At 58.0% G+C, this 24,756-nt stretch overlaps 2 protein-coding genes across 8 annotated transcripts; both read right to left on the bottom strand.

Annotated features, from left to right (window-relative positions):
* Nucleotides 1-6,314: 6,314 nt before the first annotated feature.
* On the bottom strand, nt 6,315-7,912 carry FAM174C (family with sequence similarity 174 member C). 2 transcript variants are annotated; one of them, XM_085211735.1, is made up of 3 exons: nt 7,614-7,909; nt 7,267-7,428; nt 6,315-6,914 (listed from the first exon to the last, which is right to left on the bottom strand). In XM_085211735.1, exons 1-3 carry the CDS (start codon nt 7,838-7,840, stop codon nt 6,911-6,913), a joined length of 393 nt encoding a protein of 130 aa, XP_085067861.1. In that variant the 5' UTR covers nt 7,841-7,909; the 3' UTR covers nt 6,315-6,910. The 2 variants fall into 2 exon arrangements, with proteins under 2 accessions (XP_085067861.1, XP_085067862.1); XM_085211736.1 differs by lacking the exon at nt 6,315-6,914 and having other exon boundaries at nt 7,263-7,428; nt 7,614-7,912.
* Nucleotides 7,913-11,645: 3,733 nt separating this feature from the next.
* Nucleotides 11,646-16,848, bottom strand: CIRBP (cold inducible RNA binding protein). Of its 6 annotated transcripts, none has more exons than XR_004162526.2 (8): nt 16,708-16,848; nt 16,012-16,120; nt 15,833-15,939; nt 14,785-14,923; nt 14,610-14,694; nt 14,415-14,482; nt 11,977-12,083; nt 11,646-11,807 (listed from the first exon to the last, which is right to left on the bottom strand). XR_004162526.2 is itself a non-coding variant. In XM_031557789.2 (7 exons), exons 2-7 carry the CDS (start codon nt 16,112-16,114, stop codon nt 13,978-13,980), a joined length of 519 nt encoding a protein of 172 aa, XP_031413649.1. In that variant the 5' UTR covers nt 16,115-16,120; nt 16,708-16,848; the 3' UTR covers nt 13,249-13,977. The 6 variants fall into 6 exon arrangements, 4 of the variants coding, with proteins under 4 accessions (XP_031413649.1, XP_031413650.1, XP_085067833.1 ...); XR_004162527.2 differs by having other exon boundaries at nt 14,415-14,479; XM_031557789.2 differs by lacking the exons at nt 11,646-11,807; nt 11,977-12,083 and adding an exon at nt 13,249-13,994.
* Nucleotides 16,849-24,756: the final 7,908 nt, after the last annotated feature.

The raw sequence follows: 24,756 nt of genomic DNA, 5'->3' as shown, positions 1-24,756 counted from the left end.
ATTTCCCAATTATGGCATCGTTCGTTTCCTGTGCCCGCTGTTCTGCTTTCCCCCTCCTGCATCAGCCCTGTGCCAACACGCAGCCCCCAGACCCGCACCCACCGCCCCTCTGCCTGCTGCACATTCACTCTTTCCCCTCTTTTCCATCATTTTTTCCCCTCTTTCCCATTATGTTTCCCCCTTCTCACCCTCCTGCTTTCTGGATGACACCTGGTGCAGCAGAGACCTCACTTCAACACCACCATCACAGCCACGAAGCAGCCCAGGCAGCCCACAGCTGAACCAGGACCCACGGGATGCTCCTACCCACACACACACAGCAGGGATGGCCGGGGCTGCTCCTGGCACAGCACCTCCAGCACTGTGGGCACTCAGTCCTGAACGCCTTTGGTGTGGGCGAGGCTCTGAGCTGTGCTCTGTTGGAAGCTCAGCTCTGTGCCAGGAGGTGGCACGAGGCCCTGTGACCACAGAGCAGCTCGGTATTGAGCCATGGCACCGAGGGCGCTGCCCCATGGGGGCAGGAACAGGTGGTTCCTCCAAAACCAAGGGCAGTTCTGTTTAAATAGAGAAGAAATCAGGTCTCAGCTCAGTGTAAGGCAGCGCTCTGCTCTGACCTCACACCGTGGTGCCTGGCGCAGGGCAGGAGCCCCAGCGCCCGCTGCTGCACATCCCCAGCCTCACCAACCCAGGACCGGCCCTCACGTGGGCTCCAGGCTCTGCTCAGCGTTTTGTGGCCGATCCGGATGGCAGCAAAGCCTGCACCCAAGCTGCACATCGTTGCCAGGCCGTGCTCCTGGCGGTGCCATGGCAGCACAGAGCGCAGCCCTGTTATCTCCCTCCCACAAACAGCCCCGGCCCCCCCTCCCAAACAACATCCACCGAGAGCTGAGGCTCTGAGCGCAGCTCTTTAATCTCCAGCAAGCCTTTGACAACCTGTCTCGTCCCGGCTTTTAGCTGTGCGAGAGCTGCTCGCTAATGGAGCATTAACCTTGGAGAGCTTCTGCAATTACTCCAACACTAATTCTGACAGTTTTTGGTGTATCTGTTTGTTCTTTTGACAGGCAAAAGGAATTTCTTTTTAAAAGCTGTTTGATACATTTGAGACCTTCTGTCCACATCTCCCTTTTTTTTTTTCTGCTGGATGTGAAGGTGGGGGAGAGGAGCGGAGGTGGGAGAGGCTGTTTTCCTCCAAACGCATCAGTGGAGGTGCGAGCCAAGATCTCTCCTCCCTCCCCGCCCCCCCCCCCCCCCCCCCTCCTTTTCCCCGCGTTAAGTCACAGAAGAGTTTGGTCTCTCCTGACCTCATTAGGGTAATTAGTAAACCTTTTGAAGCTGGGAGAATGGCTGCGAGCTGTGGGAAAGTGAGGAGAGCAAAGAGCTCTGAAAGGAGCGCGTGGGGGCAGAAAGGGGGAGAGGAGCGACTGCAGAGCACAGGGGGTGACCTGGGGGGGACCCCAAAGCTCCCTGAGCCGCCTTTGGAAAGGGGAAGGGGGAGGGAAGATCCCATCCCTGGGGGTCCCAGCCCCACACTGCGGCACCCGCCGAGCAGAGAGCAGCAGCCAGAGGCGCAGAGATTGCACTTGAGATTGCACTTTGGCTGTGCTGTGACGTGGGAGGGGTGGGAGCAGACACACAGCGCACACCCCCAGCACTGCACGGAGCCCCAGCAGTGATGGCTGTGGAAAAGGGAAAGTTACAGCGTGGGTAAAACGTTGCTTTTTGGTGCCCAGTGGGTTTGTGACAACTAGAAATGGGAACTGTGCCACCCGTTGGCAGAGAGAAGGGCGACGCGCGCTCAGATGGGGCCAAGCAATGAACCACTAAGGGCTATTTTGAGCACGTGAGGTTTTTCCCTTAAGAAGAGCAAGAGTAACGAACCAGCAGAACACACGAGTGGTGGAGCAGGGATGCTCCATCAGCCAGTGCCTTCCAATGAAGGTTGGCACCGCTTCCAGCAGAGCCACCCTGGGTACGGATGGGTATCCTGACTGCTAAGAGAGCAAAGGGACCCCACAGCTGTGGGTCACAGCGAGGGGACGTTGCCGCAGGAATGCATTGCAGCCACATTCAGTGCCACCACGGTTGGTTCACGACCCGAATCACACACGTGAGCCAAAGGTTTCCTGGGAATCGGGCGCTGTGCCCCAGCAATCAGCCCCGACGTGTTCCGGATGCTAATTAACACCACCGGTAATTCCTGCCAGGCAGGGGTGTCCCAGCCCCGCTGGGATCCCACAGGTCCCAACCTGCAGCTTCACACAGGTGGGCACTGCAGCCCCATCCTCCCCCCGACCCCCCCAGCGCCCCGCTTTGATCTGATGATGCAAAGAGGAGAACGCCGAAGCGCGACACATGAGCTGCCCATCTCCTGTGTGACACCGGGCACAGCTTTGCATGGCCGCACATCAGCACAAGAATGGAGCCCCTTTAATGTCCTCTCAGCCTTAGATGGGCTGCGTGGGTCCCTCCTCCAATTAGCGCCGGCTCGCTTAAATTAATAAATAAGCAAACAAAGGATCGTTTTGTTGCTGCCGCCGTTGTGATCATTCCTTTCCTTTATGCTTTTATTCCCTGGTGTAACTTGAAAAGCAGACGCTCCTCTGTGCCCCCCTCTGCAAAGCCCCCCGAAAAATCAGAATAACAAAAACAAGCGATGCTCGTTGATGGAGCGCGCCTGTGGATGGGGAGCCACTTCCATTCACCTTTCTGTCACGTGGAGGGAAAAATAAAGATCAAAAGAAGGATGGAGACGCAAAGCCAACTGAGCAGAGCTCGTTTCTTCTATGCAGAAAGATCCTGCGAGTTGTCCAGAGGGGCTCTGCAGAGCGGAGCAGAACTGCCATAGAGGAGGACTGCAGTTGGACCCCGAATGCTTTGCGGTCTCCAGATGTACGGAGCACTTTTGGAGCAGCTCTGGCACAACGAACCCATCCGTTTGGCCAAGCACTGCAGGCCCCACAGCTGCACCACTCCTCGCACACACAGATCTGGGGCCTCTCTGTACCCCCCGGGGGCACAGCACCATGAGCATGGCTGTAAGGAACCGCGCAGCAGCAGCAGCAAATGGGAGAACGAAATGAAAAGAGCTCACCAGCACCCGGCGCGGCCCCGCTCCCATTTCAAGGAGGGAAATTTGCATCCAAAGCGTCAAGAGCACTTTAACTCGAGTTTGAAATAAATTCAGAGCAGATTCACGCTGCCAGCTCGTGTCTGTGAGCAGAATCCCAGCAATGCCAGCCCCAGCTGATTGCAGGGGACGGGAAGCAGTGCTGAGTGTGAACACATATGCAGCAAATCCAGCACGCACAGGTCACAGCCATTAGTGCTAATTGGGGCTACTCCCCTCACAGCTATGGAGATAAAGGGGGCACTGGGTTTGCACCCATCACAGCTTACTGCACGCAGATCTGGGCTCAAAGCTATGGCAGGTCCTGCTTAGCTCCATCAGTTTAAGAAGCACGCTTGGTTTTGCACAACGTGCTCCCAGGGAGAGCCACGAGTGCATCAAGGGGTGCAGCAGGACTGGGCTGGGCAACACTGCAGGCACAGGGCTGGGAATAGTAGTGGGAGCAGGCTGTGGTCCTGCTGGGGCAGTGGGAGCAGGCTGTGGTCCTGCTGGGCGATGGGAGCAGGCTGTGGTCCTGCTGGGGCAGTGGGAGCAGGCTGTGGTCCTGCTGGGGCAGTGGGAGCAGGCTGTGGTCCTGCTGGGCGATGGGAGCAGGCTGTGGTCCTGCTGGGGCAGTGGGAGCAGGCTGTGGTCCTGCTGGCTGATGGGAGCAGGCTGTGGTCCTGCTGGCTGATGGGAGCAGGCTGTGGTCCTGCTGGGCGATGGGAGCAGGCTGTGGTCCTGCTGGGGCAGTGGGAGCAGGCTGTGGTCCTGCTGGGGCAGTGGGAGCAGGCTGTGGTCCTGCTGGGGCAGTGGGAGCAGGCTGTGGTCCTGCTGGGGCAGTGGGAGCAGGCTGTGGTCCTGCTGGCTGATGGGAGCAGGCTGTGGTCCTGCTGGGTGATGCCAGGCCCAGCCCAGGACGCGCTGCTCTGCCCAGACGTGCCCTCACCCTGCAGCGTGGTTCCCATGCAACTGGAGCCTGCGGGTGAGTTCAACCCAACGAGGGCGTCTTTCAAGTTGGGCTGTGCCAGAAACATCAAGGGCACTGCAAACAAGTGCTGACAGGGCCGGGTGAAACGCAGCCGAAACAAAGCTGGGCGCTCCCCAGGTCTCTGCTCACACAGCACAGCTCCAAAGCACCGCTCCTACAGCTGCAGCCCTGTTACACCCCAGCCCCGGGCAGCTGCTGGGAAGATGCTTGTTCCTCAAGGCATTGGGATGCACCTTCAGCCTCCCACGGCCTGCCGGTACCCACCAGCAGCATGCTTGGTCTGTGAGTGCCATCTACAGGGTTCCCCAGCGCTGCCCTCCAGCACAGCACCCAACCCTGGAGCAAAGCAAAGCCCTCTGCTCCACTGCTGTGCCACGCGGTGCGATGCTGCGGCCAGCAGTGCCACCGTGGTGGGGAGGAGGAGGATGCAGGGACACAACCAGGAGCACAAAAATCACAACGCTGCCATGGAGAGGATGGGGTCACCCCTCCAGGGATGAGCTGGACGAGGAATGAGGTGAAGGTGAGGACAAGACCTCAGCAGGTTGGAACAAACCCTGAGAGCACCAGTGGGGGTGAGCACTCGGTATGGAGAGAAGTGCAACAACATGGAAACAACACACGTTTGTCTCGGGATACGACGGAGGGGAGGTGCTGTAAACACAAGGAAAGTAAAACAATCGATCGATACGGGACTGGTTGCTATTTAAAAATAAATCAACAACTCGAGCAGGAGGGTGAAAGCCCAGCTCCTCGTTCCTGAGAGCACAGCCAACACAATGCACTCGAGTGCTGTTTTATTGACTTCTTGGCAATCTGCTCAGACCACAGGTCCATCTCCAGAGCTCTAATGCTGCGGATCCCATTCCAGTCACATGTGCAAACGAAACAAAACAGAGGGATGTTATTAACAACAGAGCCCCGATGCTCATCTCGCTCTCAGTCGATCTCATTAACATCCGCAGACACCCAGTCGATTTGCCTAGCAGCTCGATATCCATAGCAGAGGACTCGATACAGCCCTCCAAGAAGATCAGAGAGGCAATTATGTAAACTTCTGAAATTAGGCTTTGGCTTAAACAACAGTGATTGTTTCCAGCAAACTCTGCAGCAGCTGCTTGTGGTGCACAGGAGCCCTTGGCTGTGCAGCACCGCAGGGCACCACGCTCCCACCATCACCCCAACCCCATCACCCCAATCCCACCATCACCCCACTCCATTGGTCCCAACAGCTCTGGGCCCATTGGATTAGTGGGCTCAGAACACACGTGTCTCCGTTTGCATCTGTGTATTTACATCCGTTCTGGACAACTGTTCCCAGTTCTAAGCTCTGCTAAGAGACCTGTGCTGGGTTACTGGCATGTTGGCGTGCAGCGACTGAGGCTGCAGAAGTAACCGCTGGATCGCTCCGTGCTGCAGGGACACAGCACAAGGATGAGAAGATGCCGTTCCAATGGGACCCTCAGGGCCCCATGATGACTGCCCCGGGTTTTGCACTTCCCCTGCAACGCTCCCATTTATTTTTCCAGGAGAAATGGTGATCAGACAGGGCAGAGCTACAGCTCCGTCCTCGGAGCAGCTTTCATCTGTACCATGCACTGGAGCAGCCCTGGGGCTGCAGCAAAGTGTGTCACTGCTGCTCCACGGAGGTACCCCTCTGCTCCACTCTTTTTGGCAAGCAAGGCTTCCTTCCTTATCCACAGAGGAGGTCCAACCCAATGCTAGGAGCCATTACTCCAAAGGCATTCTCAATCCTCACCATGAAGGCAAAGCCATACAGCTGTGCTGGAGGAAATCCTGCAGGCAATTCTCCCAACAAAGGCACTACAGTTTGGGGCTGAGGGATCTGGCTCTGCACCACCCACCCCGCTGCATCCCATCCCTTCAGGGCTGAAAGCTGCAAACAAAAGCACTCAGAAAGCAGTTCCCACCATTTCAGCTGTGATTCCCCCAACGACGACCCTCTAACGGCCACATCCAGCCCTGCACGGAACCCAAGCACCACACAACTGCTGTTCCTTCTGCTGAGCCCATGGGACACAGCTGGAGCACAGCCTCTGGGGAACAGCAGCATCTCCACAGGGAGATGATGTCTGAGCAGACCCAGAACCACAGCTGAGAGGTTCTGGTTCTCCCATCCCTTACAGGGCAGCCACGTGTTTCTCCTGGCCCTCGGGGTGCAGAACACCTGTGCGGCCCCACAGACCATCTCATACGTTTTGTTTGCAAACACCTCTTTGTTTTGTAAACCCACGCAGGGATTTATGCCATCATCCACTCGCTGCCAACCCTGCTGCTCCCAGAACGCCTTCAGCTCGCTGCTCCCTCCCAAAACTCCTCTGTCTGATCTCAGGCAATGCTGCTGCCCCAACTCCACCACGGGGTGCAGCCGATGGCACACAGCAATCCAGGGAAGAGATCAGACATCGTGGAAGGGAAAACCGAGCCTGCCAAGCTCTGGACTGCTCCCACAGTCAGAGGAGCACCCAAAAGCCCCAAGCAGGCGGTGGGCACAGACGTGCAGCTCTCAGTGCCAAATGCAGAGCGTTCACCCTAGAGTCACTTCGGTCACATCTTCCTGAGCATCACCCCATGCAGCACTCAGCGCAGAGTCCTTTGCAGCTCCCAAAAAAGAAGTGTGAAGGAAACAGTTTTGGTCCCCTTTGCCCTCCCCAGCGATCAAAGAGTTTGTGCTGTTAATTCGCAGTCATTATAAGCAATTATTATCAAAACTAAAACAGGAGCATCGGCGATTCCAGCGGATGACTTTGCACCCCTCCCTCGGTCTGCACAGTTGCGCCACTGGTCCCAAATCATCTGAAAAGAAAGAAAAAGCACAACGTGAGCACAGCCATCAGCACTGCTGTGCTGACGGGACACCAATCCTCAGCTGCGAGGGGGAATCCTACAGAGAAGCAAAGCTGTGTGATGCAGGGAATGAGGGCAGCTGTGCAGGCAGCAATGTGTGTCCAGCCGGGAGCCACAGCAGCTCCTCCTGCCCTGCAGGGCCGTGCGGGTCCGTCCCAAAAGCACACGGCAAGATGGACACGGGGCCTTCAGGGTCTGACAGCCAAGGGAGGTGATGTAAAGCTGAGGTTCACCCCGCGTCCCTCTGGTGGCAGTGTGGGCGCTTCCCTGGAGGACAAGAGGAGCAGGGGCTGCTGCTTACCGCCTCAGGTTCTGCGTCTCAAACACGGTGTCCTCATCGCTATCCAGCGATGCCATCTCCACGCGTTCATCGGAGCTGCTCAGCAGACCGTACTTCTTCCGCTGCGGTTTCTTCCACCTGAAAGTCGCGCTGGGTTCGCGTCTGCGTCCGTCGGGCCGGGAGCTGCGGGTGGGACGCAGCACAGCGGATGGGGTTTAATTATTAGCGTTCATTAACGGAAACGCGGGGCGGTTGCGTCGGGATGGGGAAGCGCTGCGATGCAGCGCCGTGACGGAGGAAGGAGGGAGCGGGGGGGGAAGCGGGGGGTCCGGGTGGGCACGGGGGGGTCACGGCGGGTCCGCACTCACCGGAACGTCCTCAGCACAAAGTAGAGCGCGGCCAGCACCGACAGAGCGCTGACCACAAACACGGCGCGCCGCAGCACCGGCAGCCCCGATGCGGGCGGCAGCCCCGCGCCCGTCCGCGTCCCGTTCCCTTCCGCCGCCCGCGGGGTTTCCGTGCCGTTATCGGGGGACGCGGCGCGGCCGCCGTGCAGGAGCAGCAGCAGAACGCAGATGGGCTGCGGGAGCAGCATGGCCGGCACGGAGCTGCGGTCCCGGCGCAGGAAGGTGCGCGCACAGCGGGGCCGGGCGCGGGCGGAGCCGAGCGCGGTGTTCCGGGGCTGCGCCGTTCCGCCGCTCCGCGCCGGGAGCTCCGCCGATAACGGAGCGTCGAACCCCGCGCTCCGTTCCCCGTGGCCGCGATGCCTCCCATCCCGGTTCTATCTCCTGTCGCCCAACGAAGCGTTCCCGTCGGGGAAATGAGCGCCGTTCCGACCCCGATGGGGGGCAGGCTGAAGTGCTGAGTGCCGTCTGAGCCACGCGGGGGATGCTGTGCCTTCCAGCTCGGAAAGCAAACGGAAGAGGAGAGGCCAGCGGGGACAGGGAGGTGATCGTCCCCTTCTACTCTGCTCTTGTGAGGCCCCATGTGCAGCACTGCGTTCGGGGCTGGAGTCCCCAGTGCAAGAAAGACAGGGAACTGTTGGAGAGGGTCCAGAGGAGCCACGAAGATGATCGGGGGGCTGGTGCCCCACTCCCACTACAAAGACAGGCTGAGGGAGCTGGGCTCGTTCAGCCTGAAGAAGAGAAGCTGCGGAGTGACTTCAGTGCAGCCTGCAGTACCTAAAGGGAGCCTAAAGGCAGGAGGGGAGTCAGCTCTTGGAAAGGGTTGATAACAGCAGGACAAGGGGAAATGGTTTGAAGCTGAGGGAGGGCAGATTGAGATTGGATGTCAGGGGGAAGTTCTGTGCTATGAGAGTGGTGAGGTGCTGGAACAGCTGCCCAGAGAGGCTGCGGATGCCCCGTCCGTCCCTGGAGGTGTTCAAGGCCAGGTTGGATGGGGCCCTGGGCAGCCTGTTATTAAATGTGGAGGTTGGTGGCCCTGCGTGTGGCAGGGGGTTGGAGCTTCGTGATCCTTGAGGTCCCTTCCAACCCAAACCATTCTGTGATTCTGTGATCCAGCTGTGCCCGCCCGAACCCAACAGCGGATCATTAAACGCAGCGCCTCAAAGCGAACCGCCGTTTCGGAGCCTGCGGTGATTCCCGTCGCATTGAAGCATCCCATTGAGGAACATCGGGTCGTTCAGATAACGCTTTGTGACACCGCGAGGTGTGAATGGCTCTCAGTGCCACGGGCTGCTGTCATTTAAATCAGCAAAGCTTTCTTCGCTCTCCCAGTCCCAGCATTTAATATCGCCTCCAGGAACGCACGGAACCATCAGAAGTGAGAGGAAGGAATCGCTACACAAAGCAACACTCAACCCCCCCCCCCCAATTCCTGTTTTTTAACTCTGATCGTTCGGATAATAGGAAAATGGTTTAAAAAAGAGAGAGAAAAAAAGCAGAATAAAGCAATAAATGCGTCCTTCCAACACGAGGAGAGAGCAGGGCAGCAGCGCAGCACCAAACCTGCATTTGTCCCCCGTCCCTCTGCCAATTACACCGTCCCTGCTTCAACCCCAGCGCCATTTCTCCCCGTTAAAACACAAGAGCTCTTCAAAAATAAAAGGCAACATCAGCTAACGAGACGGCAGCGTCTTTTTTTATTGGCCATTCTATTCAAATGTCAAAGAAAAGCCACACAAAACCGCACCTTCCCATTGGCGGCCCACGATATTTTGATCTCAGGTCGTTTTCCGTTCCCTCCTACCAGCAGGTTTGGCTTTGCTTCGAGCTCCTGATGCTCACACAGCACTGCTTTGCACTGCAGCTCCTGATGCTCACACAGCACTGCTTTGCACTGCAGCTCCTGATGCTCACACAGCACTGCTTTGCATTGCAGCAGCTCCTGATGCTCACACAGCACTGCTTTGCATTGCAGCTCCTGATGCTCACACAGCACTGCTTTGCATTGCAGCAGCTCCTGATGCTCACACAGCACTGCTTTGCATTGCAGCTCCTGATGCTCACACAGCACTGCTTTGCATTGCAGCTCCTGATGCTCACACAGCACTGCTTTGCATTGCAACTCCTGATGCTCACACAGCACTGCTTTGCATTGCAGCAGCTCCTGATGCTCACACAGCACTGCTTTGCATTGCAGCTCCTGATGCTCACACAGCACTGCTTTGCATTGCAGCAGCTCCTGATGCTCACACAGCACTGCTTTGCATTGCAGCAGCTCCTGATGCTCACACAGCACTGCTTTGCATTGCAGCTCCTGATGCTCACACAGCACTGCTTTGCATTGCAGCTCCTGATGCTCACACAGCACTGCTTTGCATTGCAACTCCTGATGCTCACACAGCACTGCTTTGCATTGCAGCAGCTCCTGATGCTCACACAGCACTGCTTTGCATTGCAGCTCCTGATGCTCACACAGCACTGCTTTGCATTGCAGCAGCTCCTGATGCTCACACAGCACTGCTTTGCATTGCAGCAGCTCCTGATGCTCACACAGCACTGCTTTGCATTGCAGCTCCTGATGCTCACACAGCACTGCTTTGCATTGCAGCAGCTCCTGATGCTCACACAGCACTGCTTTGCATTGCAGCAGCTCCTGATGCTCACACAGCACTGCTTTGCATTGCAGCAGCTCCTGATGCTCACACAGCACTGCTTTGCACTGCAGCTCCTGATGCTCACACAGCACTGCTTTGCACTGCAGCTCCTGATGCTCACACAGCACTGCTTTGCACTGCAGCAGCTCCTGATGCTCACACAGCACTGCTTTGCACTGCAGCTCCTGATGCTCACACAGCACTGCTTTGCATTGCAGCAGCTCCTGATGCTCACACAGCACTGCTTTGCATTGCAGCAGCTCCTGATGCTCACACAGCACTGCTTTGCATTGCAGCAGCTCCTGATGCTCACACAGCACTGCTTTGCATTGCAGCTCCTGATGCTCACACAGCACTGCTTTGCACTGCAGCTCCTGATGCTCACACAGCACTGCTTTACATTGCAGCTCCTGATGCTCACACAGCACTGCTTTGCATTGCAGCTCCTGATGCTCACACAGCACTGCTTTGCATTGCAGCTCCTGATGCTCACACAGCACTGCTTTGCATTGCAGCAGCTCCTGATGCTCACACAGCACTGCTTTGCATTGCAGCTCCTGATGCTCACACAGCACTGCTTTGCACTGCAGCTCCTGATGCTCACACAGCACTGCTTTGCACTGCAGCTCCTGATGCTCACACAGCACTGCTTTGCATTGCAGCTCCTGATGCTCACACAGCACTGCTTTGCATTGCAGCTCCTGATGCTCACACAGCACTGCTTTGCATTGCAGCAGCCCACGCTCAGAATGCTGAGCTGTTGAGGATTTTGCCAGCTGTTGGGACTCAGTTCTGAGCACCCATCACCGTGCCCCACTCCCAGCAGTGCATCTCCCAGCATTTATTGGCACAACCAGCTCCCATTTGGTTATCCACCCGCCCTTTTAAGTACTATCATGTTCCAAAACCCCTTTGGGATGTATTTCCTGATTGCTAAAAGGTGACTCAGATCAGGGTTCTGCACAGCACACACTGCCCTCGGTTGGTGCTTTATCTTTCCAGCACCCAAAGCACAGCTGTCAGCCTGCAGCATCATCTCCTTACAGATCCCACCACCCCCACGCAGCTCCTAACAGCAGCCCAGCACAGCACATCCCTCATTCCCCACCTCTCCCACCTCAAACTGAGACCTGAAATCTCCCAGCATTGATCTGCAAACCCATCACAACCATTTCTCCCTTCAGACACAGCTGCTCCGCTGCAATGACCTCACAGATGGGTGACCCCAACCGCCTCCCCCCTCCTCAACAGCCCTTCTTTGTAGCTTCAGCTGTGCTACGCACACAGGGGAACAAATCTAGCCAGATTTTAGCACTGTTTGCCCACAGAAGTACTACAGAGATTCTTTTTTCACATTGCAATGTTTTATTCTAGCTTAGTTGGCTTTCCTGCTCATTCCATTCACTTATGAACATCAGCAACAACTCTGCTCAAAGCCCTTCATCATCTGCACTCCACTCAATGCTGTCCTTCCTTCTCGGGTCCTCTCCACAGCAGTTCATTGCTGAAATAAAACAAAAACAGTCATTTTAAAGGCTGAGTTACGTCCATTTTCATCCAACAGCTACCGAGGTTTCACCACCACAGCTCAGTATCACATCAGAAACAGGGCCTTGCTTTTGGTTCAGGAAATGCCACCACCCAGAGGGACAGGGGCTGCAACGGGACCTTACCTGGTTTGCAAGCTCAGGTTTGGGTTCTGCTTCCCTAGTAGCACCACTCCCCTTCCTCAGAACCCCCACAGTCAGCTTCCGAGCCCAGTGTCCATCTTCTCTTCAGCCTGCCAAAGCAGAAGTGCATTAATAATGGTATCAAACGGAGAGTTTCACATTGCCACCCCCCTCCCCCAACACAGGTCACATCAGATACGAGGGTTTCACAAGCCATTCGCTGAACCCATCACATCACAGAAGCACAGTCTGGGAAAACTGTTCCAGGGCTGGCTGATGCCTTTGATATGCCAGCCAATGTATCATTGGATCCCTAAGCAGAGAGTTAACCACTTTGACATGGCTGCTTAGGAAGTGTGGGCTATGGGAAAAAGTTAATGGCAACAAGTAGGATGGCAAAGAAAGCTACAATTAAAGTGAGCAACTTAATGAAGTCTAGCAAGATTCTCAATAGATGAACACATATCAAGTCAGGGAATTCTGTTTCCCATCTTGCTTCCGTACCTACTAGCAAGACATGACTGCATGCCCAACTCTGATCTGTGGAACTGAAGTTGTGCCACAAGCCAAAGGTTGCATACGGCATGGGTTAAAATTTGTCCATCGGTTGACCAAAATTGTCAAAGGAATATTTCACAGGTACATTAGACTTTCAAATGAGCTCTCAACAAGAGGAAGGATGCGGACATGAGCAAAAGGAGTTACCTCGAATTACAGGACTATTTCCACATATGAACTAGCCAAGAGAGCAGCTTTCGTCTCAGAGGTTTCTGTTGGAGGCACAACACTTCTTTTCTCCAAGGACACTGCAGTTTCCATATGCTAGCAAAGAATTCTTAGAACTTGTAAGGCAATGACAAAGCTAGCTAATTACGGCAATTTACCTACCATTAACACTCCAGTAACTAGTCCAGTTACCAAAGGACTAATTCTTCACTACAGCTTTGCAGGATACTTCAGTATTATAAGGAAACATCACTGCTCCTCACTAACACTGGCGTTCCCTCAGCTGTCACCAAGCATTCCAACACCCAAAGGCACACGCTGTGCTGCCAGTGCTTTGCCTCTACAGACGAGTTGCACTGTTATGTGAAAGCACGTTGGTAAATTCACATGTCAAGACCAAGTTAGGATTAAATTCTAGCAACTGTTCAGTACGTCTGCTTCGCTCTTACACTACTGCTAAGTCTTCTCCTCTCCTCTGGCATCTTCTACACACACTGTTCATCTTCAAGGACTGTGTTGTGCAATGAAATGTCAATGTCAGGAGCAGAGTTCATTTCAGACGGTCTTTTAATAGGCTTCGTAAAGCCAAAGAAAACTGTATACAAGAATCCTTTACCACTTCAAATACAATATCAATGGAATATGCATATTTCTTCCAGTAAAAAAGGACAATATAAATAAACATTTTCAAGAACCTCTTTTATGGTAAGTTTGCAAGTCTATTTCTGGGTAATTTACATCGTTACAACAGTAAAAATACCGTTATGCAGGTTGAACATACAAGCAAGTTTCTCTTTAGATATATCAAGGTGGTTTGCCTTCCAATTTGTACCCAGGCTGCATTCCTACCTTGCTACACTAAAGGAATGTTACAAAAGACGAAGGTAATGCACTTAAAAAAAAGTCCACAGCTTGTTCAGCTTCTAGTGAACGTTGAATTAAAGGTCCTTTCTATCTCAAAAGAAACTGAATTGGGGCCCCAACTTCACGACTTTAAAAAAGAAAAAACACCTTGGCTCATCATGAAGTGTAAAATAAAATCTGAAGTGCTTTCAAAAAAGATTAAAAACACTCGAAAGCAGAGCTTTCTTAAAGAAAAGTCTAATCAGACCATCTCGTATCAGAAGCTGTCAGGCTGTGTTTGACAAGATTAGAACTGATAATACTACAAAAGTGAAAATACAAGTAGATGTACTACACAATAACGATTTCAGCGAAGCTCCAAAAATCTTTATAAATACAGCCATTGGAAGGACGATCTTGAGTCAGGAAGGATTTTTACTCGTTGTGTGTAGCTGAGGACAAGAAGCAGGCACAATTGTAAAGGCACTGAAGCATAGACAAGTTCCAGCATTTTACTCCCTTGCATTATTCCAGAAGCTACTGCTCTACCGTGTCAGAGAACTTCCCCCACCCTTGAATCCAGTTTGTTAGGGCTTCCGAGTTTTGGCTTAGTCTCAAGCTCCAAGAACGTATTTAAAAACTTGCTTTGCCTTTAGATCCAAGCAACTCCTACACATGCATTACAAATTAGAAATTTTAAACGGCACAACCACATCCAAAGCCTGACAGATTGGTTCTTACGGGCAAGAACAGAAAAGGGGCACAGTCCAAAGCTGAGCCTCAGAGCATTTCCAGACTTCAGAACAGGGTCAGAAAGTTTAGGAAGTTCCTACAGCAACGTACGCATCGCTCCCATTTGAACCAGGACTTACCGTAACTGTCGTAGCTGTCTCTGTAGGACCCTCCTGAAGACCTGTCTCCATAGCCTCCTTGACTCCTGCTGTTGGAAACATTCATGCGCTTTCTATTTGCTCAGCAGCTTCTGCAGCCTGCTGGCACTGCTGTCAGCCAGGCAACAGACACGGAGAGCTCTGTAACAAGCTAGCTAGCAGCTGCAATAGCATTACCTGCTATTATAGTAGTCTCTGGAGCCATTATATCCTCCACTTCTGGAGTCAAATCTGCTCCCGCCGTAGCCTCTCTCTCCTCCTCCTGGAACAGACACCACGTTATGGTTTCTCCTCCAGCACCCTGACCGACACCACCCCCATCCCAAGCAGTGTAAACCCAATGCGTGCTCACCTCTGGAGAAGCCACGGCCCCGACCTCTGCCCCCACGGAAGAAGCCCCTGCCCCCGGTGGATCCCCCTCTGTAGCCTCGGGATCTGTTCTCTGATGATTTTCCAGCTTGATCAACTCTGATCTGACGGCCATCTACAGACTAACAAACAGAAAAGTACATCAGCTCATGCACACTGCACAGCATGGTGCACAACTCGGCTCCCAGTGAAGCAACACTGGAATTTCAATACCAGTGTGTACTGGTTTTCTTCACTGCTGCAACTGAGCTGACGACACGTACAGATGGATTCTCAAGCATTACAAAGCCACTCTTGAAAAAGAAGGCTGTGGGGTGACCTCATTGCAGCCTTTCAGTATCTAAATGGAGCCTGTAAACAGGAAGGGAGCCAAGTCTTTGAAAGGGCAGCAGGACAAGAGGAAATGGTTTGAAGTTGAAGGATGGAAGATTTAGGCTGGATAGTCAGGGGGAAATTCTTTCCTACGAGTGGTGAGGTGCTGCAACAGTTGCCCAGAGGGGCTGTGGATGCCCCGTCCATCCCTAGAGGCATTCAAGGCCAGGTTGGATGGAGCAATGGGCAGCCTGGTCTGATATTAAATGTGGAGGTTGGCAGCCCTGCCTGCAGCAGAGGGGTTGGAGCTTCACGATCCTTGAGATCCCTTCCAACCCAAACCATTCCATGATTCTGTGATTATAGCCTCAGCCTTTTTCAGAATGCAGTAACACAACAGGATTTCATTAAGCCACGTTGCTCTGTATCCTTTTCTGCTGTTTCTTTGGGAGGACTCCAGTATTTATTTTCTTCCTCACGGCTTCAAACAGAAACACATCTATCAAGCTCATCTCACTGCTTTTTGGTTACCCAAGGAGGTTGCGGATGCCCCATCCCTGGAGGCATTCAAGGCCAGGCTGGATGTGGCTCTGGGCAGCTGTGGTTGGCGACCTGCACATAGCAGGGAGTTGCAACTGATGATAATCGTGGTCCTTTTCAACCCAGGCCATTCTATGATTCTTAAGAGGGAACAAACAGCTGCTGCAGAACCAGCTTACCTTCCCATTCATGGCCATCATCGCATCCTTCGCATCGTCTATGTTTTCAAATGTCACAAAGCCGAAGCCTCTGGACCTCTGCGTTTCTCTGTCTTTCACCACCACCACTGGAGGAGAGAACAGCTGCCGTCAGCCACCGCAGCCCAGCAGAGCCCAGCCCGGCACAGCCCTGCCCTCACCTTCGGAGATCTGCCCGTACTTGGAGAAGACCTGCTCCAGCGACTGCTCGTTGGTATCAAAGCTCAGCCCTCCGACGAACAGCTTGCCCTCATCTGATGCCATCGTCACCTGCGAAATCAACCAGCCTTCGGTCAGCAGCTCCGCCAAACGTTCCCCAAGGCCCGAACCGATGCTCCCGGCTCAGCCCGAAGCCGCCGAACGCGCTCCGATCCCCGCGAGAAGAGCGGTGCGACGCCGGCCCAAGTCCTCCCGCCCGGCAGAGGGCGCTCCGCACCGCCCGCGAGCCGCGCCGGCGGCAGCGCGCATGCGCGCCCCCACAGGGGGGCCCCCGCCAAGCCGACCCCCGCCCGGCACGGGACCCCCGCCCCTCACCCGCCCCGCCCCCCGGCGCAGGCGCAGTCTGACGCCCCTCCTCCCTCCCGCCGCCATTTTGCACGGTTGAGGCCCGTCGCCATTTTGTTTCCGAGGCGCCCCTCAGCGCTCCTCCGGCCCGGTCCTCCTAGCAGCCACCAAACCGGGCGGCTGTCCCGTACTGCCCGCAACCGCACAAGGCCTGGCGGTAAGCGGCCGCCCCGCTCCAGGCCGTGACACAGACCGGACCCCCCGAAACCGGGGACGTGGTTGCCCTCGATGACCCACACCGAGCCCCCCCCACGGCAGACCGCAGCCCGCCCCGCGCGTCGGCGGGCGCTTACCGGTGTGCGGAACTGCAGAAACCACACCGCACTTCAAAGCCTCAGCGCGACGAACGCAGCAGCTGGCGGGGCGGCGGCTTATATACTCCCGCGCCCGGTCCCGCCCTCCTCATGAATATGCAGATTTGTCCTCATCGAGGGGCGGGGCGAGTGACGCCACCAAAGCGCCGCCGCTGCGCCGCCATCTGATTGGGCTGCAGGCTGTTAATATTCATGAGAAGCGACGGGAGGAGGGAGCGCGAACAAAACCCAAGCGGCACCTCCTCCCACGCGTGGGTGGGGCGTGGAGCGCGGCGCCGATTGGCTGAGAGCGCCGAGCCCGTTGGCCGCGGGAGCCCCTGTGAGGAGGAAGGAAGTGGAAGCCTCTGATTGGTCGCCAGCCTCCCCCGTCCCGCCCCCTGGCGGCCGGCACGCCGAATGGGCGTGGCTCCGCTGCCCCAGTTTCGCGCCCTTCGCAGCAATGCGGCGGCTGCAGACAAAGGGGCGCCTGAGGGGGCGGCCGCCATCTTGGGCAGCGAGCGCGGCTTGCGCGTACGCGGCCCGGAGCCGCCGCGTTCGAGACGCCATCCTCTCTCCCATCCCTGAGGGAGGCAGCGGGGCGGCCCGGCCCTCAGCGCTGTCTGAGGAAGCCAGGCCTTCACACCTCAGCGCTCAGCGGCCCGAGGTCCCTGTGCGGCCTGGCCTGGAGGTGGCCCTGGGCCTGGGCTGTGTGAGGCCTCGGCTCCTCACGGCGGTGGTTTGAGCAGAAACGATCGTGTTTACAAAACCAGATTTAAACCTCATCCTCTTTTCTACTGAAAGTTTAATAAAAGTCTGTCCTGGTGTTTCTTTGCATTACAATTTCCCTATAGTAGCAGGAAGAGCCCTGTGCCACCAACAGCAACGCTTTGCTGAGGGTTAAAAAGGATTCCTCAGAGCTTCCCAGCACAGCTGCGGCCCAGAGGAGAGGTGGTGGAAGAAGAGCCCTCAGAGGGGGTTTTATGCATCTGTGAAATACATCCGGTGTGTTTTGAGGGAAAAAGAAGTTCTGACACTTGGAAAGCAATGGAGCAACAGTTAGAAATGGTGACACTGAGAACAGCAGCAGCACAAAGCTTTGTAACCTGCAGTTTTTGTAAGCAGCTCTGCGGGGGTCACCCCATGGCTCTGCCCGGCTCACAGCTGTGCTCTGTGCCCTTCAGCACAGCCCTGAGCTCGGCGTTCTGCTTAAATGAGGGGCACATTAACACCAGCACTCTGATGAGGGTGGATACAGCGACCTTGATATGTGGAGCTGTTTCGCTGTGCTGCTCTGGGTGTATTCCAGCCCCACCAGCACTGAGAGCTGTGGGATGCAACAGTATTTGGGGCCTGTGGCTCTCCTGGCAGAGGATTCGTCCCCAAAAAGCAGAGGACACAATGGTGACAGCGCCCTTCCTTTGGCATTACCGGAGCTGCTCCTTTAACCAAGGTGAGATCACCCGTGTTGCCCCAGATCTGCTGCTCTCCAGAGGTTTCTGCTGCTCCAGATCTATTTGTTCCCTCTGACCCTCTGAGAGGCTGCCCCAGTCAGAGCCGTGCAGTGGAGAAGCCTCAGCTCACACTGCAAGGCTGCAGCCAAAAGCAGCACTGGGAGCAGCTCTGCAATCGGCACCTGGCAGATTTCGCAGCTTGTTAAGGCAGCTAATTGTGTGATGAGATGTAACGTGTGTGTCACCAGAGCCGACCTCCCTGCAGCAGCAGCTGGCACCAGCACATCCCTGCTCAGTGTCCCCAAACACTCCTTGGCACAGCAAGGACACTGCGAGGTGATGAAGCACAGGAGGACAGAGGGACCCTCACATCTGTTGCATTCTGCAGCCGTTCTCCTGCCCATGTTGATCTCACCCATTTTTTTTTTTTTTAAAGCTTCCAGTGACAGACAATGGCACCAAACATGGTATAAACGATACTCAGGTCCCAAAGGCAGCATGTCAGCCTTTGATGCCGTGCTGATGTGGCCCTTGTGAGGGTGGGAAGGAGCCTGGATGGACACCCAAAGCCCCACAACATAGCTCTGGCTTATGGGAGATCTGCAATAGCAGGACCACAGAGGGAACAAAAATGTCCACATGGCTGTGTTCACTCTGCTCTGCAGAGCACCTCCCAAGCCCAGGGCCCCCTGCCCACACCGAGCTTCCCCAGCACTCTGTGTTCCTACTGAGAGCACAGGGCAGGAGGGAAATGGGAGGAAGGAGGGGATGTGAGGCAGGGTCCCCCCACCAGACTCTCTGGGGGAGCACACAAGGCCCTCCCCAGCCCCCCCAGGGCCATTCCCACTCCCATCACCAGCACAGAGCAAAACACTGCACTGGTTCTGCACGCAGAGCTCCAGCCCCAAAGCCCACAGGACAAAAATATTCCCTTCTCTCTTACTACTGTCCCTCAGGGAGTTGCTTATCCAGTTTTGCAGTTCGGAAAAAAAAAAAAAAAAAAAAAAAGGAACAAGAAAAAAAGCCCTGATGCAATCCTACCGTTGCCATGGCAAGGAGCATTGCTGCTGCATTTCCCTCTGTGATTTACTGTGACCAGGACTCACCGTGTGAGAGCACAGCAGCAAAAGGGACCGGGGCTCCAGCACAAACTCTGGGTTGGCACACAGTGCTGTGAGGGTCTCTGCTGCAGTGCTGGGGGTCCCAGAGTGCCGTGAGCTGGGTACGTTGCTCCAGGCTCTGCTCTTCCCCTCCACCTCGTGCATTCTCCCACCCTCACCAAGCAGCCCTGCAGCAAGCAACCCACCCGATGCGGGACCTCCATTTGTGGACCCACGGCCCCGAAGGATCTGCCCCAAAGAGCCTGGCGTTGCAGCAGGGATGGGAGCAGGACATCGAGTGGGAAAACGGAGCTGCAGTGGGGATGGCAAAGGGAAGAGCTGAGAATGCAGCACGTGGAGCAGAGACCCGGCCCTGGATGCTGGTTGCCCCCGCAGCTGGGATGAGGTCGGGACGCCGGTAACCACGGCAACGATGTAAATGGTGCAGCCCTGAGACGCTGCTTTATCAGAACCGATCTGCGCCCCTCAGACAGCTGACAGAAAGCTCAGCCCTTTGTTGTCACAGCAGCAACTCCTGCCCAAAGAGAGGAAATTTAGGAACAACGGAACGCGAGCGCTGCAGCTCACACAAAAACCCGCGGGACCTCCCCGATGGAGCCGACGCTGCAATGCGAGCTCCCCGCAGCCCCATCCCATCCCTGCGAGCTCCCGGGACACCCGCTGGGCTCCGAGCAGCGCACGGGGCCGCCTCGCTGCGCTGAGGGCTCCGCTCGGTTACGTAAACCCTCATTAATCATCTGCTGAGAGAGCATTTGCAGCGAGGTGCTGCCCGAGGACAGGCTGCCAGCAGCGCCCTCCAAAACGGCTCCGGGACGCTCCCCTCCGTGTCACCGTTGGCCCCGCGTGGATCGGGGCAGCAGTGCCGCTCACCGCGATGCTCCCCACGCACAAAACCCTGCCCAGAACACCGCCTCGTTCAGCCGCTGGATGCACGTACGGTCACCCCGTGCTCCTATTCTTCAGCCCTTCCCGAGAGCCCCCACTGCAAAACACGAACCCACCCCAAAGCTCAGCGGTCCCGCAGATCCCACATGAGCTCATCCCGCACCGACCCCCTCGCAGCCCCCGCTCCGCAGCCGGGCTGGAACCCAAACTGTAACCCAAACCCTCCCCGAGCAGCGCAGCTCGGATTCCTGTCTGTCTGGGTCACTTTGTCCCCGCAGCGCCCAGGCATGCGGCTGCGTCTTTCTTTTTTTTCCCCCCCCCTTTAGGCAGGGAAACTGGTTGGGAAGGTTCCCCCCTCCCGGTGCAGGCAGCGGCACGGTGCGGGCAGCACCACGCCTGGATGCGGAGCCGCAGCTCTGCGGGGAAGGGTCGGATCGCGGCACCGCACGCACCGCTACCGGCAGCGGAGCCGCCCCGGGGTGCGGGATGGGATGCGGGACGGGAACCCCGCAGCTCCGCTCTGCCTCGGCCCTTTGTCTTTGCAGCTGCGGGACGCACCGTGCCATTGCACGGCGATCCGGATGGGGAGGGCAGTGCGGGGGGCAGCGGGGGGGTTCCTGGCCCCGGCGCCCCTCGCCCCGCTGCGCCGTTACCTTGGTGCTAAAGCCGGCGCTTTGTGAGGCCGTCCGCCCGCAGCTGGCGCTTGGCAGGAGGGGAGGCTGCTTCAAAGGACCAATTCACGGGGCCTCCCCGCTCTGCCTTCCCCCGCGGCCAAGGTGGGGGTTTTCTCACGCAGCCGGATAATGGGGCTGGGGCCCTGCGACGGGGCCAGGTGTGAACCCGCAGGGACTCTCGGCTCTGGGCTGAGCACCCACCCACCCGGCGCACCCCACGACCCGACCCCCCTGGACCACCTCCCGCACACTGCCCACAGTCCATCCACCCCCCGGGAGGGGAGCAGCCCCCAGCAGCGAGCCGAAGTGGAACGAGAGGATGCACCCCCCGCGGTTCAGCTCCTCGTGGGCACAAAGCTCCCTGCTGCACGCTGGAAATCCTTCACCCACCCCCCGAGCCCCCGAAGCGCTCCAAAGCCGCGGGCGGCCGCTAACAGAGCAGCCCGGTGCTGCCCCAGCACGCCGGCACCGCGACGTGAACCGCTTCGCAATGCCGCGGGCTGAGGGAGGGAGAGGGGCGGGCAGCGGGGCCCCCACCCATCTGGGAGCAGAAAGGACCCTCGGGAAGCCCCCAGGCCAAGAGCCACGACCGCAGCCCTGCTTTTAAAGCCGCACAAACGAGCAGCAGCGATGCCGCTAAATCCCCTCCCAGCTGCCGGGCGATCCCAGCGCAGCTGGGCGGGGGGGGACGGGGGACGCGGGGAGGGGCCCCTCCGTGCCTGTACGCATTCCTGTAGCCCGCTCCCCCCGCGGCCCCCCGGCACCGTGCGGCTGCCCCTACATGGCTGCCTGCGGGGCCTGGGGGGGGGAGCTTCTCCGCACCCCATCAGCAGCGGACGGGAAGCGGCGGGGGGCTGCTATTGTTCAGCATGGGCGGTTCTGTAGACAAAAGGGAAGGGGGGGCCGGGAGCCTGAGGGGAGGGGGGGGGGGCAGGCAGCGGGTGGGGGGCACCCGCGGGGCGTCTCTGCTGAATGCAGCCCTCTGGGATGGGGAGGATGCAAACCAGAGCCGCCCCTTCCCCTCCCGAGCCCCCAGTGCTGCACGGAGAGCTGGGACGGGGGGGTGCGTGTTGGGGGGGGGGGGGAGGGAACACAAAGAAGGCAGGAGAGGAACGCGCCGAGCGACCCTGGGAGATGCGAGCAGGCTGAAGGGAGGCAGCGGTGTCAGCACTGTGATGAGTTGTGCCGGTCTCAGCTCTGCGGGATCAGCAGCATCCAAAGGGGCTCGGGCACAGCTCTGCCGCGGCCGGAGGGGGCCCTGGGGGCTGCCCTTCCTTCCCCCTCCCCCCCCCGCGCCGCAACGCCTCCTTCCCCTCCTGCACCGTTCGTGTTTTGGAAAGAAAAAAAAAAAAATACAAACAAAAAAAGAAAAGCGAGATCCGGGAAGCGGGGGTGCGGTTCCTGTTTTAACGCCCACGGCTCCTGCGCTCGCCCCCCCCCCGAACCGCGCAGGGCTCTCTGCAGACACCGTGCTGCGGGGGGTGGGGGGGGGCGGCCTGCAGTCCTGCACAGCTCCACGCGCCCCCCGCCCCCATCCCGGGCTGTCTGTGCGGGTGGGCAGTGCCTATGGGGCGCGGGAGGGGGGGGCATGCGGGGGGTGGGGGGGTGCCCCACGGCACCCACGGGTTACTGCAGGGCACGGCTCCGCACCCATTGCTGCTCAGCCCCCAAACGCCGCGCTCCGTCCATCCCGCTGTGCCCACCCGGGGGTCTCTCCGCATCCCCGTCCCCAGCCGGCCCTGCCGCCCCGCGTGGCCCCGCGCCCGTGGGTGCTGAGCAGTGCCGTGCCGGTGGCAGCAGAGGGCAGCCACGCTACGCGCACGGCACCGATCCTGCGCGGCGCTGCTGCGTGACGCCTCTGCCTGCCGCGCCGAGCAGCCCGGCACAGCACCCCGTGTCCCCTCAGTGTGACGGGGGCTGCGGGGACGTGGCGGTGCTAGCAGAGTGCAGTGTGCTTGCAGGAGCTGCCCCCCCCACACACACCCACACCGCGTGCCCCGCACAAACGGTGAGCGTGGGGTGAGTGCTGGGGGTCTGCAGCGGTGCTGCGGGCGGTGGGTGGTGCTGAGCGTGCAAGCACACGGCCACACGCGTGCGACGGTGCAAACCGTGCCGCTGTGCGCAGTCAGGAGCAGTGCAAGCTCTGCTCCTGTCCTCGAGTGACTGTCTGCTGTGGGATGAATCACTGCTCGTGCCTCAGTTTCCCCCCAGGGGCTGACGGCCCCGGGCTCTTTGCTCAGCGCAGGAGAGGAACCAGACGGCGCCGGGGGCCACGTCTGCCTGCTCTGTCCTGCGGCCGTGCGCCCCAACCCCCCCCACAACCGGACCGCGTGCTCAGCGTGCACACAAGCGCGCACTCAGCCCTACGCGCTGCTTCCTGCACGCTTGCACGCACCTGGACACCCGTGCATGCCGTGCACACGGCTCGCACCGCAGCCATTGCACACAGCGGCGTGCAAGCGGGCACCAGCGTGTGCAGTCACCCCCCACCCCCACCCCCGGTGCTGGTGCTGGCGCCCGGGCCCCTCAGCGGCTGTGCCCACGCTGCGCCCGCTGCAGCCATCTCCATAGCAACGCTGCGGATTTATCAATGGGGACGGCTGCGGGAACGCTCCGGGAGAGGTGGGAAGAGGAGGAGCCGGCTGAGGAGGTGGGAGGGACGGGCAGCGGGGTGCCGGGGGAGCTCACGGGGACGACGGTGCGCGGGAGTGCGTGCTGAGGACGTGGTGTGCACACGCAGGTGTGCAAGGAGAGCCCGGCAGGCTGCGGGCGGGGGGCTCGGGGAGAGCATCCTTCCCGAGAGGAAACCGCTCCCTGCTGCAGGCGGGCAGGTTTTCCTGTTCCTGCATGGAGGGAAGAGTCCGGTGCAGGGGGCAGCTTCCAGCTGCGAGGAGAGCAGGATGCAGGATGCAGGATGCTGGGGGCTCCTCTCGCTGAGGAGGTAACGCGCGGAAAGTGGGGCAGAGCCGCAGGGCCCTCGCTGTGGGTGGGAGCTCTGTCTGGATGGTGCTCAGCACCAGGACAGTGAGTCAGGGCGCCCGCTCTATTCTTGGCCTGCCGCTGAGTCAGCGCACGGCCCCAGGCGCAGCATGCTGAGCCCCACGCTGCCGTGTTCCCCACACAGCGCTGCTGGGGGAGCTGTGTTGGCCCCCCCCAGGGCTGCGGCCCCCCATAGCTGTCCTGCTGCACAGCCATCCCCAGCCCTGCCCACGCGGCACAGCCGGGACCCGCCGTTCCTTCTTTACTGAGACCGACACTTTTGCTGGCCCGGGGACCTGCTGTGCTGGCAGAATCCCAGGGGTCACCAGTGGGGCACCTCGACAGCAACACACTCACGTGTGCACCAACTCACCGCCTGCAGGAAGGCACAATCACACACCAGGATGACTGTTCGCTCATGCAGGAGCACCTGATGAAGTCCTGCACGAAGGCACCATTCCTTCACAACATGAGCACACTCCTCGTGCATGCACGAGCACGTGATCCATCTGTGCACGAGCACACACACAGTTCACATGCAGCGTGTGCTTGGCACATGCGTGACTGAGTGTTGAATGAGCTCACGGGTGAGCTCCCAATGAACCCATGTGTGAACGCACCATTCGCCTGCAGATGAACATCCCAAACCGTTCATGCATGAGTGCCCAGTTTGTCCCTGCAGATGCAGCCCATGCCGGGACACCCATAGATGCACAGCCCCAGGAGCTGCAGCAGCATGCAGGGCTCAGCACAGCGCAGGGGGGTGCAGCGGCAGCGTGAGCAGCTCTGCAATGGGACGATGCCTGCAGCCCCCAAGACCCAGCACAGTGCAGGATGGGCGACTTAAGCTGAGCCTGGAAAGCAGTGGAGAAAAGGGAGAGCTGTGACGCAGCCAGGAGGGCACGGGGACAAGGATGGGGACGAGGTGGGTGGGAGGAA

This window comes from Meleagris gallopavo, chromosome 30 (assembly GCF_905368555.1).
Source record: "Meleagris gallopavo chromosome 30, MGAL_WU_HG_1.1, whole genome shotgun sequence".
Taxonomy (NCBI): Eukaryota; Metazoa; Chordata; class Aves; order Galliformes; family Phasianidae; genus Meleagris; species Meleagris gallopavo.
Note: the sequence above shows the minus strand (reverse complement) of the source record. Positions and strands in the feature narration are given on the sequence as shown.